General features: G+C 35.0%; 1 protein-coding gene across 2 annotated transcripts in view; it reads left to right on the forward strand.

The window, feature by feature from the left end:
- Positions 1–19432, forward strand: part of LOC138314438 (plexin domain-containing protein 1-like) — an 88877-nt gene that overhangs the window by 40434 nt on the left and 29011 nt on the right. For both annotated transcript variants that reach the window (XM_069254767.1, XM_069254766.1), the window contains exons 2-6: positions 6310–6581; positions 11490–11609; positions 12079–12148; positions 14000–14122; positions 18826–18879. In XM_069254767.1, the coding sequence (XP_069110868.1) occupies positions 6310–6581; positions 11490–11609; positions 12079–12148; positions 14000–14122; positions 18826–18879 (639 nt within the window). The remainder of the gene's footprint in view (positions 1–6309; positions 6582–11489; positions 11610–12078; positions 12149–13999; positions 14123–18825; positions 18880–19432) is intronic.

A 19432-nucleotide genomic window follows, 5' to 3' on the forward strand; every position in this document is an offset into this window, starting at 1 on the left:
GGCCCACCATAGACCATGATGTCCCCAAATACAACATCCAATGGCAATGACACACACAAGGAGGCCCTCGTGAAAAGTCATCCAATGAAGCACAATAGCCATACATATTTATCAATAGTCGTAGGCACAGATCTAAAAAACAACTATATAATTATCCAAGAGTTGACATGCAAGTTACATAGTCTTGTGTAATGTCATTGAATGGTAAGATACAGTTTCCTGGTATTAAGGAAGCTCTAGTGCCATAAACAACCTAGCAATGTCATGTTGGCTTTTAATGAAGATGTATCTAGCTTCCTGCTCATGACTCTAAGTACATTATGGTAAGGGAGAGTCTTACAAGGATGCTAGATCAAATCAGTATTCCCGTTCTCGTCACAAATAAACATGATTTATAGCAGAAAAAGGTTCTAATGGACAGTTTTATCTTATTGTAAAAATGGAATCTAGAGTGTGAATATGTGATGACTGAAAGTCATATTTCTGATGAAGTATAATTTTGTGAGAATTAAGCTTATAACGTCTAATCATTATGGTTTTGGTGTAAGTGTGTTGAAAAACTGTTATGTGTAACAATTCACATTGATTTCTTTATCAATTTAGGATTATAAGTCTTATGACGGGCATATCAACTATGATTTTAAGGAAGAAAATGCTGGATTTTGAGAATTTCAAGAGGCCCAAACCGCCAAAACCCCAGGTTAGGTTTTGGTGCAAACTTTGAGAACTGTTATCCATAACAAGAAAATGCTGGATTTTGAGAATTTCAAGTGGCTCAATAGGTCAAAATTGCCTGGTTAAGGTTTTGGTGTAAGTGTGGAAAAATCGTTATCCATAACAACTGATATTGATTTCTACATTAATGTAGGTTTGTAAGTCTTGCTTTTGGTTTGGACAAATATTTCAAGGATGAAAAATTAGTTTTGAAAATTTCAAGATGGCTTATAAGTTGCCAATTTGTATTTTACTTAAGAATTGACATTGGTTTTTGCCTTGGTTTATACATAGCTATAGGTTTTTAGGATTATATATATTATGGACATAGGCAATCATTTAAGGGGTAAAACATAGGATTTTGAGAATTTCAAGAGGCCCATTAGGTAAACTTCTTCTTGCATGATAATAACCTCTTTCTTTAATTCTCTCTTTGCATAATACAGAGTTGCGGGTAGGTATTGATTAAGTTGTCATGAGTTTGTGAGCGCAACGTCATCATTTTGGAGAAAACAAAGTGAAATATGCTCAGAAAATAATGACGTCACAATGGAAACTACTCGCAAGGGAGGTAACTATGTAATTTGCAGACAGAATAGCTGCCTATTGAGAAGCGAGCTTTGCTGTTCTCCAAGAGCTCTTGTTTCTTTAATGAAACACATAATAAAGAAATGCTCCTTTTCTGTATGACTGTAGTTTGTGTAAATAGATATTGGTCTACACTCTGCCAAGTTAATGATAACAGTTGACAAATGATAGAAAAAAACAAGTACGTGTCATGATGTATCAAGATAGATATATATATATAAAGGATTTGATTTAAATGCTGAAGTTTTCTATTGAAGATGAAAAGAAACAACTTTGTCTTAGATAGATGATCTGATGTACTTCTTCTTTAAAATGTGAATGATGTATGGTTTTCCACTGTATGAACACCTTTTATCTTTAAAACAAATCCTTTATTTCAAACCTTTACTATGTAGGTACCATATGTGCTCTAATAAACACTAGCAGTTATTTGTAATATCTATTGTAACACAAATAAGTTTATTCCCTGTACAGAATTCACTCACATCTTTTGCTAATGAATATAATTTAGATACAGGAAGATATACATATATGGTGACTTAGCTTTCACATATTTTTTCTACCGTATTTGACCCAATAAGCGCCCATGTCCCTATCAGCGCCCACCCCCCCTCCTTTTTGAGGCCACAATTTCAATTGCCTGGGCATAAAAAAAGACCAAAACTACACAAAACTGTAAATGTTTGCAATCATTTCGTCCAATTAAGCACCTTTTCATTTTTTTTAAATTCTTTTAAATGCCCTGGGAGCTTAACAGGTCAAATACGGTAAGTCAAAGTTACGTTAGACCCTATACGTTTCATAGTGTCATATGAGTCACAAAAGAAAAAGACCAATGGTACTTGTATATATAATAGCAACACATGGGTACCTATTGGGCCAAATATTGATTACAGAGTGCAGCGAGCTGGATATTTTTAAACGAATCAAATCTTAGCAAAATAAATGTCTTAAAATGTCAGTTCAAGTCTTATTTTGAAGATTGATTATCCCATATCTTAAGAAGAGCTACTTTTGATGTGTTGAGAACCATAGCTAATGGTGACTTCTACTGGTGCCACATTGTTGTACTTTTAGCCGCAATCTTTGAGAGTCTTTTGTTTTATTCATTGGCCTGCATGTAATGTGGCTGATGCATAATTGAGGAGAGTAATTATAATGTCAATATCTTGTCATAAAGTGGTATAATCTTACACATATTTCAAGGTCATGTGAATCATTATTGAATTGGGAGAGGGCCGGGGAGAATACCATTCATAGAGTGATTTGATATATAAAGCATGTGCAGCTATATGTTTATCTATAGATAATCAATGGCATTAAAATAAAAGTCATGAAATTAAATGAAATCCAAATTGATATGAAAATAAGTTATAAAAATGTTTTTTGGGTTGTATTTCTTAAATATTGATTGGTCAATTACTTTATGTACTCTTATAAATGAGAGACTTAAAATTAAAAGGTGTTATGTGAACAGAACAAGATCGGCTGAAAACTTTAATGGATGGTCGTTAAAGTCAGAGATCTCGTCCGGAATGTCTGAAGCAGTGGTACAGATCAATAACAATTTTTACTCAAATGTAAAAATGTCTCAGGCATAACCACAACACTAGGAGAGTAATTCAGGGCTTTATTACATTAACTATATTATGTATGTCTGTTTGCTTTTTAGTTCTGTGAAATGTTTGCGCTAAAGTTGTAAGCACAATAACATAAAAGCTGCATACAAATGATTGTATATAACTTGAAGATCAAACTGTCACAGACAAGAGTATGTGTGGTAAATGTTCTAAAATCTTGAGTAGTAAAAACAGGAGAAATGATGGAGTGTAGGTAGAATCATGGAATGAGAAACACTTTAAAAACTTATATTCTTTGGGAATTTTTTCTTTAAATCAAAATACAGTATTTGCCATAATTAGTGCCCTCCCTCTATAAAGCACCCCTCCCGTTTTCTGGAGACGAGTTAAAGTTGTATCCCATGGTTTATTAATGTTTTACTATATGTGATGTATTATCAGTATTGTATCCCACATTACATATGAACTTTTGAGTCTTTTACATGTGAATCATGACATAATAATGTGTCTCATAGGATAAAAGGCAAACACATGTTTACTGTACCATGAGTACAGAAAGATTTAAAATATGACTGACTTTTTTTTTGTCCACAACTTACATTTTGATTAAATAATTTCTGCACCCTAGGCGCTAAATATGGCGAATACAGTAGTTACAATGTGTTTACATATGTTACGCTGTACAGTGAAAATTTACATGCTGGCGAAAAACTTTAAGGGCAAATTTATTAGAGTTCGTGAATATTTACCGTAAAGTGAGTAATATGCTCACAAGTTGATGGTTGATGGTCCCTTTGTGCAGACCTAAATCATTTTTCCAATAAAACACCATTATTTCCTGGAAGAATTCTGACATATTCTTCTAACGTAATAAAAATCTGTCCTAACTGTATGGGGACTGGTGTGGCAGTCTCAGAAAAATAGAAGGTGTGTGAAAAACACATTACATTTGTCAAAATTAGAATCCACTGGTGCTGCCTTATCGACAGACCTCTGACTTACATAAGGAAGCTACTGGTTCATTATAAAGCTCTTTTTCTTTGTTACGGGAAATTTTTAGTACTAGACTTTTGTTAGAGAATTTACTTACTCGGTGGGCATAAATTTCAAATAATTGTATACATATGTATAAGATTTCTGATTACTTTCCTACATACCATGTTACAGATGTCTTATTTATTTCTTTTGCTTTTCCAATATGAATTTAGTATGGCTTTTGGTTATCTCCCCTTTCTGTCTGATGGTTGAGTTGTTTCCTCTGTCTACCTTTGGTGTATTTGAGTTATCTCCCCTTCCCGTCAGTGTGCTTTATGTAATAAATGGGTGATTTCCCCTGTCTACTTTTGATATATTTGAGTTATCTCCCTTTCCTGTTGATGTTCTATATGTAATGAATAGGTTATTTCCCCTGTCTACCTTTGGTGTATTTGTTACAAGTGAGTTATCTCGACTCCCCAATCTGTCTATATTCTATATATATGTAATAAATGGGTTATTTCCCCTGTCTACCTTTGGTGTATTTGTTACAAGTGAGTTATCTCCCCATTCTGTCTAGATCTGTGTTCTATATATATATATAATGGAAGGGTGATATCCCCTGCTGGAATGTGTGCTGTATTTGCTATGATGAGTTATCCCCCATTATACGATCTACACAATTGCCTGAGACCATGTTTCTGTGCTGCCTATCTATAGTGGATACTATTATAGAACATTACAGCGAGATTATTGGAGAATCTTGTTCAATTTAGTGGACATTAGAAGGCACTTAGTCGAGTGTCCAAGACAATAGCTTGTAGACAATATGGCTAACGGGCCAGTCAGAAAACCATACAGTAGCCGTAGATAAATCTCTCTGCCTAACGGAAAACTCTCTTATTCTGGTAGTTCGTGTTCAGAAAGCTTAAAAGTCGCACTGGAATTAGTCAGAATAATTTGGTCATGGAAGTAAAACTGTGTAATTAATAAAATAATTTCTGGAACTTATGATCATTAAGATAATTAGCATGCATTGAAATAAAGCTTTTTGTGATTTAACAATGTGCAGGAAAACAAGATAAGTGATTAGAAATGTTACAGGAAGCTTTTTTATATACATTTCCTTGTAATACATGTTAATAGACATATTATACTGTCTTCAACAGAACTAATTGTGTGACTCAATATGCCATCAATACAGTATTACCGTATTTGCCGAAAATAGCATCCCTTCCGCCATAAAAGCCCCTTCCTTGCTCTGGAGAAGAGTTGAAGTTGTATAAGCGCCCACATCCGATGGATTTAACATTGTTTTACATCATATGATGCCTCTAACATCAGCATTGTATTCTATATTACATGAACTTGCCATGGCCAGTCTTTTACTATTGTGGATCACATGATAATGCATTTCAAAGGATAAAAGGCATATACAAGTTTATGTACCATGCATATAGAAAATTTAAAATATGGCTGACTTTTTATGTCCACAACTTACATTTTGGTTCATAAATAAGCGCCCCCTTTGTTACATTTATTTAAGCGCCCTAGGCGCTAATTACGATGAATAAGGTAGTGATACCTCAGTTAATAGTGTCTGTCTGCTGTTGTTGGATGAGACCAAAGCAGTTTATCTGACAAAGATACAGTTATTTTATGACAGAATTGGTATATTCATTTCTGAGAGTGTGTAGAGCTGGTTAGGTTATGTTCTTTTTGTAAAACTAGTGGATTTATATTATATATTGAGAAGGCGAAGAAAAGGACAAGTCTATATATAGCTTGCTGCTGTTGCTGTTTGATGCTGCTAACCAGTCGTAGCCTAGAGTGATAAACCTTTGTTAAAAAATGTAAAATCTTGAATGTCAGACAAAAAATCTACTTTTATTACAGGAGTTCAATGTAATAAAATAAACAGAAAACTAATACACTGAACATGTGTCGATTTTGGTCTCAGATATATAAATGATGCACAAAACAAAAACCGAGGGTTCTGAACTACCAGAGTTGATCATGACTGAATAGCCAACAGCGTGATCTTTTTGGTGGTTTTATTGAAGGATGAGTAAGGTATTGATATTTGGACTGGACTGTGAAGCCAAAATATCAGAAAACAGGGTGTAAGGATGGGATGTTAACTTGTCAGGGTACAAATTATAAACCTGACTCATAATGTAACTTAATTATTCAATGATAATTAAGGAAACAGTACAAGTAGCTCAAGTCTTTTTCATTTTGATTTACATGATGGTTTTCAGTATTATTGTTGTATAAGATTCATAGACCATAATAAGATAGGTTTTGATGGATTGACCTTCTTATTGTATCGCTGCTTGCCCATGATGACTCTTGCTTAATTGTGAATTTCTATATTAAAGTTCATTGTCTGTGTTTGTCACCATGGCAATGTCTTACTGACAACAACCTAACATTTACTGTTTCTTTTCAGATATCTCCTACACCGTGGAAGGCCAGTCTCTGGAGCCATTCGTTACGATAGACACTCACAATATTTACAAGAGAGCAGTAGTCACAAACGACACTACGACCAGCGACGACGTTACAACAGAAGCGCCAGCAACGACCCAAGTCCCCAATGGCGGCAACGCTCCAACGACACAAGCCCCTCAAACAGCAGCGCCACAAGTCCCCACTACAAAAGCACCCTCTGGTGCAGGCACTACAAGTGAACTCCCTACTCCATTGACTACAACTATCCTTGTTAGTATATCAGTGTTTTTACAGTGTGAAATAGCAGTCTATCAATAACACTGCTAAAAGGGGCTATTTTGTTATCCTATGATAAACGTAACCATTGCTTTACTTTGGCAAATGGCTTATTATTTGTGGCATTGCAGAAGTACTTTTTTTGGTACAATTAGATTTCAATGCAAAATTAGTTTTGAAGAGGTGAGTGCAATGATGAATTTGAGAATTCTCAGTAATTGCTAGTTTAACGGCCTTAACAAAACACAACTAGTGTAATTATTTCGTCAGTGCCTGAAGTTCTGACAAGTAAAGTCAAACAGAAAAAATCACAGGAGATTGACATATTGATTGGTTCACTTCTAAGATCATTGGAATGTGATCCTCTGGAAGTTCCTTCAGATGATTCAAATCTAACCAAGACTGCCTTCAAGAGATGCTTCAAAGTTCGTTTAGGAGCTTTTCGAGACCCTTCACATTCAATCCAATGTTGTTTTGGCACCCATGTACACTTCAATGGACAACTATTGAATTCATGGTTCAATAGACAGCTGTTACAGTGACCTTCATGGTACAATGAACATTTGTTACTCCCATCTGATGGTCAGCTGTAAGTTATTAGCTGGGGCTGTCCACAACATTACTACTGACCATCTATTTATATCACATATATATACAGCAAGCACTTTATCAAACGCCAGTCTTGTCTGGATAATACTGCCATTTGTCTATGTAGAAGCAGACAGGCCATGTTCCTTTACATCGGAAAGTCTGGGGTTAAAATAGCCCATTTTGTCTGGAGGGATCTCGCATCTGTAAACATGTTGTTTGGACGTTATGGCCAATTCCACATGAAATTGACACTAGTTGATTCTCAATGTTAGGTAATGAAGTTCCCTGAATACCAGGGCTGATTTAGCCAACTAGAAAATCCCTAGTGACCGAGGCTAATTTGACCACTGTCCGGATTCTTATTACTTACACACTAAAAGGTCCCTGTTGGATTATACCTCTGGTGACATCTTGTTTCCAAGATTCCAAGAAATGGGCGGGACATACTTTCATGGCCAGTCACCCCGATGTATAAACAGAAAAAGGAAAAAATAATGAAAGGAAAAGGTGACCCAAAATTAATAGAATAAGAAATTGATGGAAAAAGAGGATGTGAATGATGGAAAAAGAGGATGGGATGTTAGGGGCTCAGGGGATGGGGTGGGGGGGGGGGGGCTTGTTTAGGGGTTAAACAGTAGATCTAGTTCAGATGGTCTATTATAAGTAAACCCTCTGTTTGGAGGTAATATGGTAGATTTATTCTGAGATAAACTGGAAATATCTTAACGGTTTTGAAGAGAACCTCCTGAAGTGATCACATTTGATATTGGTCAATCTTGTGCAGCTCTAACTGATCAGGACCAAGCTTAGTGAAACTTATAGTGGTCAGTGAATCAGGGACTGCCCAGTGTAATCAATCTAAGTAAAACAGGCACATCTTCCGGTCATCCTCCTGTCCATTAGATGATGGACATCATTACCCAGAGTTACAACTAATAACTGCCAATCAGCCACACATATAAACAGCCCTACAGCCACATAACAACACAGCAAAGACTTGCTCAAGTCACTAACACTAACAGTTATGTAGACTTGTACAAGTCACTAACACTAACAGTTATGTAGACTTGTACAAGGTACTAACACTTATAGTTATGTAGACTTGTACAAGTCACTAACACTAATAGTTATGTAGACTTGTACAAGTCACTAACCCTAATGGTTAAATAGACTTGTACAAGTCACTAACACCAACAGTTATGTAGACTTGCTCAAGTCACTAACACTAACAGTTATGTAGACTTGTACAAGTCACTAACCCTAATGGTTAAATAGACTTGTACAAGGTACTAACACTTATAGTTATGTAGACTTGTACAAGTCACTAACACTAATAGTTATGTAGACTTGTACAAGTCACTAACACCAATAGTTATGTAGACTTGTACAAGTCGCTAACTCTAATAGTTAAATAGACTTGTACAAGTCACTAACACTAATAGTATGTAGACTTGTACAAGTCACTATAACCGTAATACTTATGTAGACTTGTACAAGTCACTAGCACTAAAAGTCATGTAGACCTTTACAAGTCACTAACCCTTATGCAGACTTGTACAAGTCACTGACTTTAATAGTAATGTAGACTTGTACAAGTCACTAACTCTAATAGTTTTGTAGACTTGTACAAGTCACTAACATTAATAGTTATGTAGACTTGTACAAGTCACTAACACTAATAGTTATGTAGACTTGTACAAGTCACTAACACTAATAGTTATGTAGACTTGTACAAGTCACTAACACTAACAGTTATGTAGACTTGTACAAGGTACTAACACTTATAGTTATGTAGACTTGTACAAGTCACTAACACTAATAGTTATGTAGACTTGTACAAGTCACTAACACTAATAGTTATGTAGACTTGTACAAGTCACTAACATTAATAGTTATGTAGACTTGTACAAGTCACTAACACTAATAGTTATGTAGACTTGTACAAGTCACTAACACTAATAGTTATGTAGACTTGTACAAGTCACTTTAATCGTAATACTAATGTAGACTTGTACAAGTCACTAGCACTAAAAGTCATGTAGACCTTTACAAGTCACTAACACTTATGCAGACTTGTACAAGTCACTAACTTTAATAGTAATGTAGACTTGTACAAGTCACTAACTCTAATAGTTTTGTAGACTTGTACAAGTCACTAACATTAATAGTTATGTAGACTTGTACAAGTCACTAACTCTAATAGTTAAATAGACTTGTACAAGTCACTAACACTAATAGTTATGTAGACTTGTACAAGTCACTATAACCGTAATACTTATGTAGACTTGTACAAGTCACTAACACTAATAGTTATGTAGACTTGTACAAGTCACTAACACTAATAGTTATGTAGACTTATGTAGACTTGTACAAGTCACTAACACTAATAGTTATGTAGACCTTTACAAGTCACTAACACTAATAGTTATGTAGACTTGTACAAGTCACTAACACTAATAGTTATGTAGACTTGTACAAGTCACTAACACTAATAGTTATGTAGACTTGTACAAGTCACTAACACTAATAGTTATGTAGACTTGTACAAGTCACTAACACTAATAGTTATGTAGACTTGTACAAGTCACTAACACTAATAGTTATGTAGACTTGTACAAGTCACTAACACTAATAGTTATGTAGACTTGTACAAGTCACTAACACTAATAGTTATGTAGACTTGTACAAGTCACTAACACTAATAGTTATGTAGACTTGTACAAGTCACTAACACTAATAGTTATGTAGAATTGTACAAGTACAGTCACTAACACTAACAGTTATGTAGACTTGTTCAAGTCACTAACTTTAATAGTAATGTATGACTTGTACAAGTCACTAACACCAACAGTTATGTAGACTTGTACAAGTCACTTTAACAGTAATACTTATGTAGACTTGAACAAGTCACTAACCCTAATGGTTAAATAGACTTGTACAAGTCACTAACACCAACAGTTATGTAGACGTGTACAAGTCACTAACACTAACAGTTATGTAGACTTGTACAAGGTACTAACACTTGTAGTTATGTAGACTTGTACAAGTCACTAACCCTAATAGTTATGTAGACTTGTACAAGTCACTAACATTAATAGTTATGTAGACTTGTACAGGTCACTAACACTAATAGTTTGGCAGGCTTTGTAATTTTTGTTTTGATCTGTTAATGATCCAAATAAAGAAAATTCATTGATGATATACCAAGATCACCCAATATCTCCTATTATTTCTTTCTCCTTTCTCAATGATCAGCTTTTCAGAGGCTGTTAATATCTGAAGGTGTTTACCTTAGAAGGCTGTTAATTGAGCATTTGTTTGTATTTCGAAATAGGATTGTTGAAATATGATTTTTTTTTGGTGACTTTTGACGTGTCCTTTAGATGACTAAGTCTCACTAGATAGTGATCTCTTTAGAGTTCCTTCACCTGAGATAGGAAACCTTAAGTTCGAGCTCTTCTGACACAGAAAACCCTTAATGTCATTCGCGACTAAAAACACTCGACTGTCTGCACGATATGTTCACAAAATCGTTTTGGCTTCAGGGTCATCAAGGGTAAATTCTGTCTGGCTTTTCAAAACCAGCCCATAGTGTAATCTAGTTGAATGAAGAGTAATTACCTCCCTTTAAGTGATGATCGATGATTCAATTTTTCATACTAACCTTGACCTTTATATTGGAATGTTATCAACTAATGTAGTTTTTTAACATGCTTACTAGTCCTTGGGAAGACCACAGAATAGAGTTTCTGCATGGATTGTAGAAATCGCTAAGTCCATAGAGTTCCTGCATGGATTGTAACCAAATTTTGGCCCACAAATTTAACATCAAGGTAGTATGATCAGTATGATATGGTGTCAGAGACGTTATTCTCTGAATCGTATCAGTTTTTTACCTCATCTACCTGGTCCAAAATACGAGATTAGTATATGACATGAAGTGAGATCCAGCCTCTTGCAACTTTATTAAAAAATTATCATTGAATATCTCAATTTTGTTTTTGAAACGATCATATTTGTTAAATGATCATAGAAGCAATACATTATACTGTAGTCTCAAATTCTAAATTAGAAAAGGCGTTAAGTAAAATACAATTCTTTTCCACACTTACTGAATTAACTGTTTGAATGATACAGGCCACTTAGACCTCTTGTTTATTTCCTTATTTCATATTATTATTTTTCTCAATAAAGATGACGATGAAACTCACAAGGGATTTCAATTGATAAAACACTATATTTTGAAGTTATGAAAGCTTCAAAACTTTTCTACATCAAATGGATTCAGAGTTATCTCCCTTCTCTTTCCAGGATGACCACAAATATTATCGTTCCCAGATTTTACCTCCAGAGTATGTGGAAAACCATTGGGTGGAGCAGAAAGATGCGGTTAAACACAAAACGCTGTCAAATAATTATAGAGTAGCTGTTGTAAGTAAGAAAATATCTATATAAGTTGTATTTTTCTATTTTGTTTATGAGTCAGTTTCAAGAATATTACAATCGTTGCTGAATGCATAAGTAGAAAAGAACATTTTCAAAGGACCAAAACATTTAGGATTTGTTACATAAGCATTATGTCATATTTGATCCAATTTGAGGAAGGATAAACTTATATATTGCTGCCTGTAGTAACATTATTGATTAGGTGTGCGCCATGTTGTGACAGTTTCTGTCTGGTGGTAAAGATGTGGGTTGGAGGATTACACCCCTGAAATTTCATTTTGAACTGTTCCAGCATGAGAATAATGAGAGTTGAAATATGACTTAAGTGTTAAATGAGTAGATTGTATAAATGTGAAGATGTCTAAAAAAAACGCACACAGTTGTTATCTGATCAGGGAAATCTGTATTTATAGTTTGTAAGCAATTGAATAAAATCTTTCTTATTTTTTTTCAGAGTGTACAGATGAGTTTTAATTTCCGATTCTATGGCCATGAAATAAACTCTGTTACCATAGCAACAGGAGGTGAGTTACCATAGTAACAGAATGTGGACAGATCAGGTTATAAATTGTGTTTTCACATTGAACTGTCCCAATATGTGTTTCAGATACAAACTTAATACCGTCAGTATATACTATTTTATTGTTGCCAAATATATCTATAGCCTTTTATTAGCCAACTAGATTTAAGATCTCATGTTGGTCAACAAGATTACAAGCAGGAAGGAAATTATCTGTAGTTGCTTAATAGTCACCATGACATCATAAATTGCTCATTGTTCACCATCATGCTGTTTTCTAACCAAAGCCGCACCAGAATATTCCGTCTTTGCATATTATAGAGTTGCCACCCTTGCAGGTAGGTACCGATTGTGACGTGATTAATTTGTGAGCGAAATTCATGTCGTTTTCTCGGAAAAGTCTGACGTTATGTGCAAACACAAGACGTCACAATCAATACCTACCCGCAAAAGCAGATAACTCTGAAATATGCAAATACAGTATAAGCCACACTTCTGATTTTCAGGTAAAACGTTATAGTTTATACGCCAGAAAATATTGCACGATTCATTTTATGGTAAATGTTTTAAAAAGACTAATATGTAGATAATACTGTGTATAATTGAAGGATTTGGTTCATGTTTTCCCGGGATAATTCAGTGATTGATGCTAGAACGATGTGGCTGCAATTTGAAGGCTCTTGGGGCACCACGAATTGGCATTCATATAGAGTAATGGTTGTTTTAATATCCTAATGCACATCATCGTTGAAATGTCAACAATATTATTTTTGATATGATTGGAAAGCATGTATGCTGGAATGGTGTATGATTTTTTTTGTGGATCTGTAAAATGATACCTATGTATAATTTGTAAGGTATAACTTTGTTATTTGGTAGCAGGGCTGTTCTATAGAGAAATATTACTCCCCAAAGTTTCGATCAGGTGCTTGGTTCTGTAGTGTACGAGGTCGTCTAGACCATTTGATAGAATTGGAACCCTCGTGCGTCGTTAAAATCAAATTGGATTCCTGTATACAGTCTTAGATATTAAACAAGTTTCAAAAACAGTCAATAGCTAAACTCATCATTTAATATAAACTTTTCTGTAAACATTTAAATTTTCAAAAGAGCAGATACGCTGAAAAGTATATTTCAAAGAAATGCTGGTGCGCTAGCATTATGGACATGCTCTGTTGACCAGAAGATACACAGTTTTTATCAAACTCTCTCAATTTACGTAAGTTGTATACATTAGAACCTCTCCAGTAAGTCTGAGGTTCAATTCCTAGCTGACTCAGTTAACAGTTAAGTCCCTGGTTATCATATAAAGAAAACAGTTTTACTCCAGAATTATGTGTCATGTTGAATTTTAAACAACTTTATATAAAAAAGTCGCCATTGATAAATTTAGTCTGAATATAATTGTGTGTCCGTATTTTATGTTTTTTTAATCAATTATAATGATCTCATGATTAATTACTTAACAGAAATTTAAGAGATGTCACAAACCTCAAAAATCTACCTTTTGACAGATTTCAAAGTTGAACTTTTAAAATAACATCAATCCATGACACTTGTGAAAAAAATTAACACATCTTGTGGTTTTGCTAAAGCATACTTGGGCAAATCTACTGAGGTTTTGGATTTTATTAGTTTAACGTCCTATTAACAGCCAGGGTCATGTAAGGACGTTCCAGGTTTGTTGGTGGAGGAAAGCAGGAGTACCCAGAGAAAAACCACCAACCAGCAAATCTACTAGATTATGAATACATTACACAATAAAGAATGTGTGAACCTTATTTTTACCATCTTGATGTACATGTATTTTGTATCAAAACTGTTCAAAATTTTCAAATTTTCATTTTCGTTTCAGGTTTCCTTTATATGAGTCCATTTCTCCATAAATGGCTGACGGCAACTCAGTACATAGCTCCATTGATGGGAAACTTTGATACAACACTGGGCAACAACTCTGAAATTCTCTATAAAGATTACAGTAAGTTACAACACTAGGCGACAACTCTGAAATTCTCTATAAAGATTACAGTAAGTTACAACACTAGGCGACAACTCTGAAATTCTCTATAAAGATTACAGTAAGTTACAACACTGGGCAACAACTCTGAAATTCTCTATAAAGATTACAGTAAGTTACAACACTAGGCGACAACTCTGAAATTCTCTATAAAGATTACAGTAAGTTACAACACTAGGCGACAACTCTGAAATTCTCTATAAAGATTACAGTAAGTTACAACACTAGGTGACAACTCTGAAATTCTCTATAAAGATTACAGTAAGTTACAACACTAGACAACAACTCTGAAATTCTCTATAAAGATTACAGTAAGTTACAACACTGGGCAACAACTCTGAAATTCTCTATAAAGATTACAGTAAGTTACAACACTAGGCAACAACTCTGAAATTCTCTATAAAGATTACAGTAAGTTTACAACACTGGGCAACAACTCTGAAATTCTCTATAAAGATTACAGTAAGTTACAACACTAGGCAACAACTCTGAAATTCTCTATAAAGATTACAGTAAGTTACAACACTAGGTGACAACTCTGAAATTCTCTATAAAGATTACAGTAAGTTACAACACTAGATGACAACTCTGAAATTCTCTATAAAGATTACAGTAAGTTACAACACTGGGCAACAACTCTGAAATTCTCTATAAAGATTACAGTAAGTTACAACACTGGCAACAACTCTGAAATTCTCTATAAAGATTACAGTAAGTTACAACACTGGGCAACAACTCTGAAATTCTCTATAAAGATTACAGTAAGTTACAACACTAGGCGACAACTCTGAAATTCTCTATAAAGATTACAGTAAGTTACAACACTGGGCGACAACTCTGAAATTCTCTATAAAGATTACAGTAAGTTACAACACTGGGCAACAAACTCTGAAATTCTCTATAAAGATTACAGTAAGTTACAACACTAGACGACAACTCTGAAATTCTCTATAAAGATTACAGTAAGTTACAACACTAGACGACAACTCTGAAATTCTCTATAAAGATTACAGTAAGTTACAACACTAGGCGACAACTCTGAAATTCTCTATAAAGATTACAGTAAGTTACAACACTGGGCAACAACTCTGAAATTCTCTATAAAGATTACAGTAAGTTACAACACTGGTCAACAACTCTGAAATTCTCTATAAAGATTACAGTAAGTTACAACACTGGTCAACAACTCTGAAATTCTCTGTAAAGATTACAGTAAGTTACAACACTAGGTGACAACTCTTAAATTCTCAATAACCATCCCATCCCCCTCTCATTTCTCCTTCCTGATCCACATTAACCTTGAAAACTTAAAGTAAAATTATTTGCGATAGGTTAGTAAAGTTGTATGCACTATTCTATGTAAAAGGCCAACTAGTCCAATCTAGGGTAAATTTAGTGAATTAATTATTGGTAACATAGTGTATAAAAGCTAAGTTTGTGCGATCTATGTTCAATAATGGTATATGGAATAGGCATCTAGGTAAAAAGTGCTTTAGGGGTATTCACAAATCAATATAGCAGGACCAAGGAAAGACAATTACCGGGTGATATATTTGGACCACCTGATTAGGGAGACTGCTGTGTGGTTACATGTGTAAATGTCGTGAGGTGGTCATCATACATATTGATTGGTCTGTAAATAGTTCATAACTCTGACAGATATTGTTTATGGTTTATGTCGGGACATCTTAACCACCCAGCATCTGAAGCATGCTGGCACGTCTTTATTACTCAGCCTAGGCAGCATACTGGGACATCTTTACTACCCAGCCACTGCAGCCATGGAATCAGTTCAGTGACTTTTCATTAACCATTTGGACCTCAAAGTCAAGACACTTGGTTGAATGCAGTTTCTAAAATTGTTTCAATAATTTTGCTGCAGTAAGAATTTACTTTTCTATTACTTTGTGAATATTTCTTCTCAATTTGTGTAATCTAAGTTCTAAAGTATTTCCTCCCAAACCATGTAATCTAGATAGCAATTTCCTTGTCTTTTTAGGAAGCTTAGATTTTCCTTTATTGTTTCGTAGTTGAACTGATCTTGTCAACTTCAAGATAAGCTGAGTCAGTTAATTTCGTTATTTTTTCAAACTTTTTGTTCTTGACATGCCGTTAATTTACCAAAGAAATAGAGTGTGTTTGATTCTGTCATGAAGCCATTAAGAGAAACAGACTGATATTACAGTACCACACGCTGCTTTACTTTGTTGTCGCTGCCCCTATAATTGGTTCAATATCGTGGGAAGGGAGGAGAAGACGTCGGTGACGAGGAAAGGAATTGATTATGGATAAACAAACCAGAGATATTCTGTGTTTACCGTTAACGAGGCTACAACACACGACATGTAGGGGCTCGAGTTGTGCTGTGATTACTCTAATTTACATTTAACAATACAATTTAAAAATCAAACTTTCTCTAATTCTGTATCTCTCTGCGGTAACTAGCTGCAGTGTCTGCTGGATGATCTACTTAGGTCTCCTTCAGTGTGGAGCTTTCATTAACTCTACGCTATCTGATTTCATTCCAAGAAACCATTTTATTTTGAAGAGAGTTGTTAGTTATTAGAGCTGGAGTGATTTTCCAGCAAACTTTTTCATTTCTCATTAAAGCATATATAAAGAGAGTTAGCTTTCCTTGCTTTATCAAATGGTGTACATTGGGATTGTTAACACACTGGCTATGAAACAATCAAATAATATGTAAGAATCAAAAGTTAATGATGAAAAATTGTGTGGTCACATTCATTGTTATATAAACAATGTATAGGAAATGCAATTAGTGCATTTAGATTTAAGTGTATTATTTCTGGTTGGAATATGTATGTCTGGATATATTTGGATATATGTTAAAATAGATATGGCTACAAATGATGTCATACATCTAAGTTCAAGGTTACACTGTCAAAATCATATTCCAAGTATCATGTCATATTCGCAAGGACACAGTCATAAGGTCATTCTTTACCAAGGTCAATCTATCCAACAGTTGAGGTCACAGCCATAGTGCAAAGGTCAAATTTTCCCAAGGACATTTTTTACCAAGGTCAATCTGCCCAACAGTGAAGCTTACTGTCATAATGTCTATGACCTTCACATTGCCAAGGCCAGGCATAGGATTTATAACATAAAGATAATTGTTTCTGTCTGAGCCTTTCAGTCAAGGTCAAGGCCTGAAGTTCAAGCATGAAGGTCAAGGCATGATGTTCAAGGCATGAAGGTCAAGGCATGAAGGTCAAGGACTGCAGGTCAAGGCCTGGCAGGAGATGCATTTAAAATCAAGGCCATTCTGTCTTTTTGAGCCTGCCATACCACCAAGAGCTAATCCTTGAATATCTAAGTCAAGTATATATGTCCATCTTTTCTTCTCATACTTCCTCTGTGATGTTTTTGGAAATTGGTGATTTTGACAACTATTTCAATTAAAAAAAGACTGTGTGACACAATTTAAAATTCCAACTTTATTGATAGTTTCTGATGGTCACTGTCCATCTTGGTTGGTCATTTTAAATGTTTATGCTAGGTGACATGGTTATGTCACATGAAGGAATAACGCAACCTTGTGGCTTGGCCTGAAAGTGGCCATTTTAGAAGCAATATAGAGACATGAAAAGGCTCTAGAAATTAATCGTTTCTTTCATTTTGTTGTTTAAAGTTTGTTTTTCATGTTGATTCAAGACTATATTCCATAGAGATTACAGTGAGAAGCATCAGATCGATGAGTGAGCAATGCTTTAGATGTAATGTTTTCTTAATCGTCTTAAAAGTATGAATATGGAGATCAAATCATCAGGCCATTGCAGGCTTTATTGACGTTCCTAAAATTGTCTAATAAATGTAAATTCAGAAGCAATCAGATGCTTGAGGGAATTCAATGTTGTTAGAAAATTTAATTTAAAGAAAAATTGCAATGCTCTTTAGGAGAGTAAATTGTATTCAGTTAAATTGACATGAAAGCTTTGTGTTGATATGAAGTTTGAACAAGTTTGTACGGCTTATAATCAACTCCAACGTTATTGTGCTTTAAGTGTCACGGGAGTAATGATTCAGTAACATCGCTGATAATCCCTTGTATGATTCAGGGGGCTATTTCATCTCAGACTGTTGTCAGCATCAACTGACACTGCCTCTTAGAAATACATAGGTGGATCAGTGCTGGAATAAGATTATTTTGACGAGAGGGGTTGTTTTGAAGAGACTGGTGGTTAAAGATTTGATTGCCATGATAGGCATGAAGGATAGGGGTTAGGGGTAAGGAGTTAAGGTTAATGGTTGGTAGTAATAAGGAGTTCAAAGTTGTGGTTGGGAATTGGGGGTTAGGTTAGATGGGTTTGGAGTTGGAGGTTAGGTTACAGGGGTTTGGAGTTGGGGGTTAGGTTTTAGGGGCCGGAAGTTGGGAGTTAGGTTTTAGGGGTTGGAAGTTGCAAGTGAGGTTTTAGGGGTTGGGATTTGAGGGTTAGGTTTTAGGGGTTGGGAGTTCGGCATTAGGGGTTAGTTATATAGCTTTAGAAAGTAAATACATCAACATATGAAGTGTACCCATGCCATTTCTTCATGTCTAACTGTATCATCCTTGTATTGTTCCCTGTCCCAATTTCATATGGAGACAAGACCATTTATGTCCTACATTTGTAGCTTACATGACAAATGTTACTTTTCTATTTCAGAGGACATGTTTATTGTGGAATGGAGTGATATCTATCTACAGGACCAGAACCACAGTAAGTAACACACATACTGTTTGCGACTCAATAAGTGCCCAGGAGGCTTAAAAAAATGAAGCAAATCAGGGGGCGCTTAATAGAAACAAATTTGGACTTAGTCTTGCCTTTTATAAAATTATTCCACAAAGTAAACCATAAATCAATTTGGAAAAGAAATTGGTAAGAAAACCAACACAGTCTGCATTTACCCTAATTCGAAATTGACCTCTAAGTGAAATTGAAGCCTTAAAAAGGGGGAGGGGCGGTTATAGGGATGGGGGCGCTTATTGGGTCGAATACGGTACCTTATACCCAGTAGTGTTTCATTAACTCAGTCTACCGGTCCCACCTTTGGGTCACAGTATTTTCATGTTGTTGGGCATTAGCTATCTACCTCTTAGTAGCAGGGTGAAATGGTTAAAGTGTCAGACATTACAAGGGGCTATCACATTAGCCTTCCACTCCAGATTCATTGTGTATATACGGCACATGTAGCAGTGCTAACTCTGTTGTGGTTGTTTTCTGTTCTTTACTATCATAGCCATGGCTGACCAAAGTAAATTACACATAT

Source organism: Argopecten irradians, chromosome 2 (genome assembly GCF_041381155.1).
Source record: "Argopecten irradians isolate NY chromosome 2, Ai_NY, whole genome shotgun sequence".
Taxonomy (NCBI): domain Eukaryota; kingdom Metazoa; phylum Mollusca; class Bivalvia; order Pectinida; family Pectinidae; genus Argopecten; species Argopecten irradians.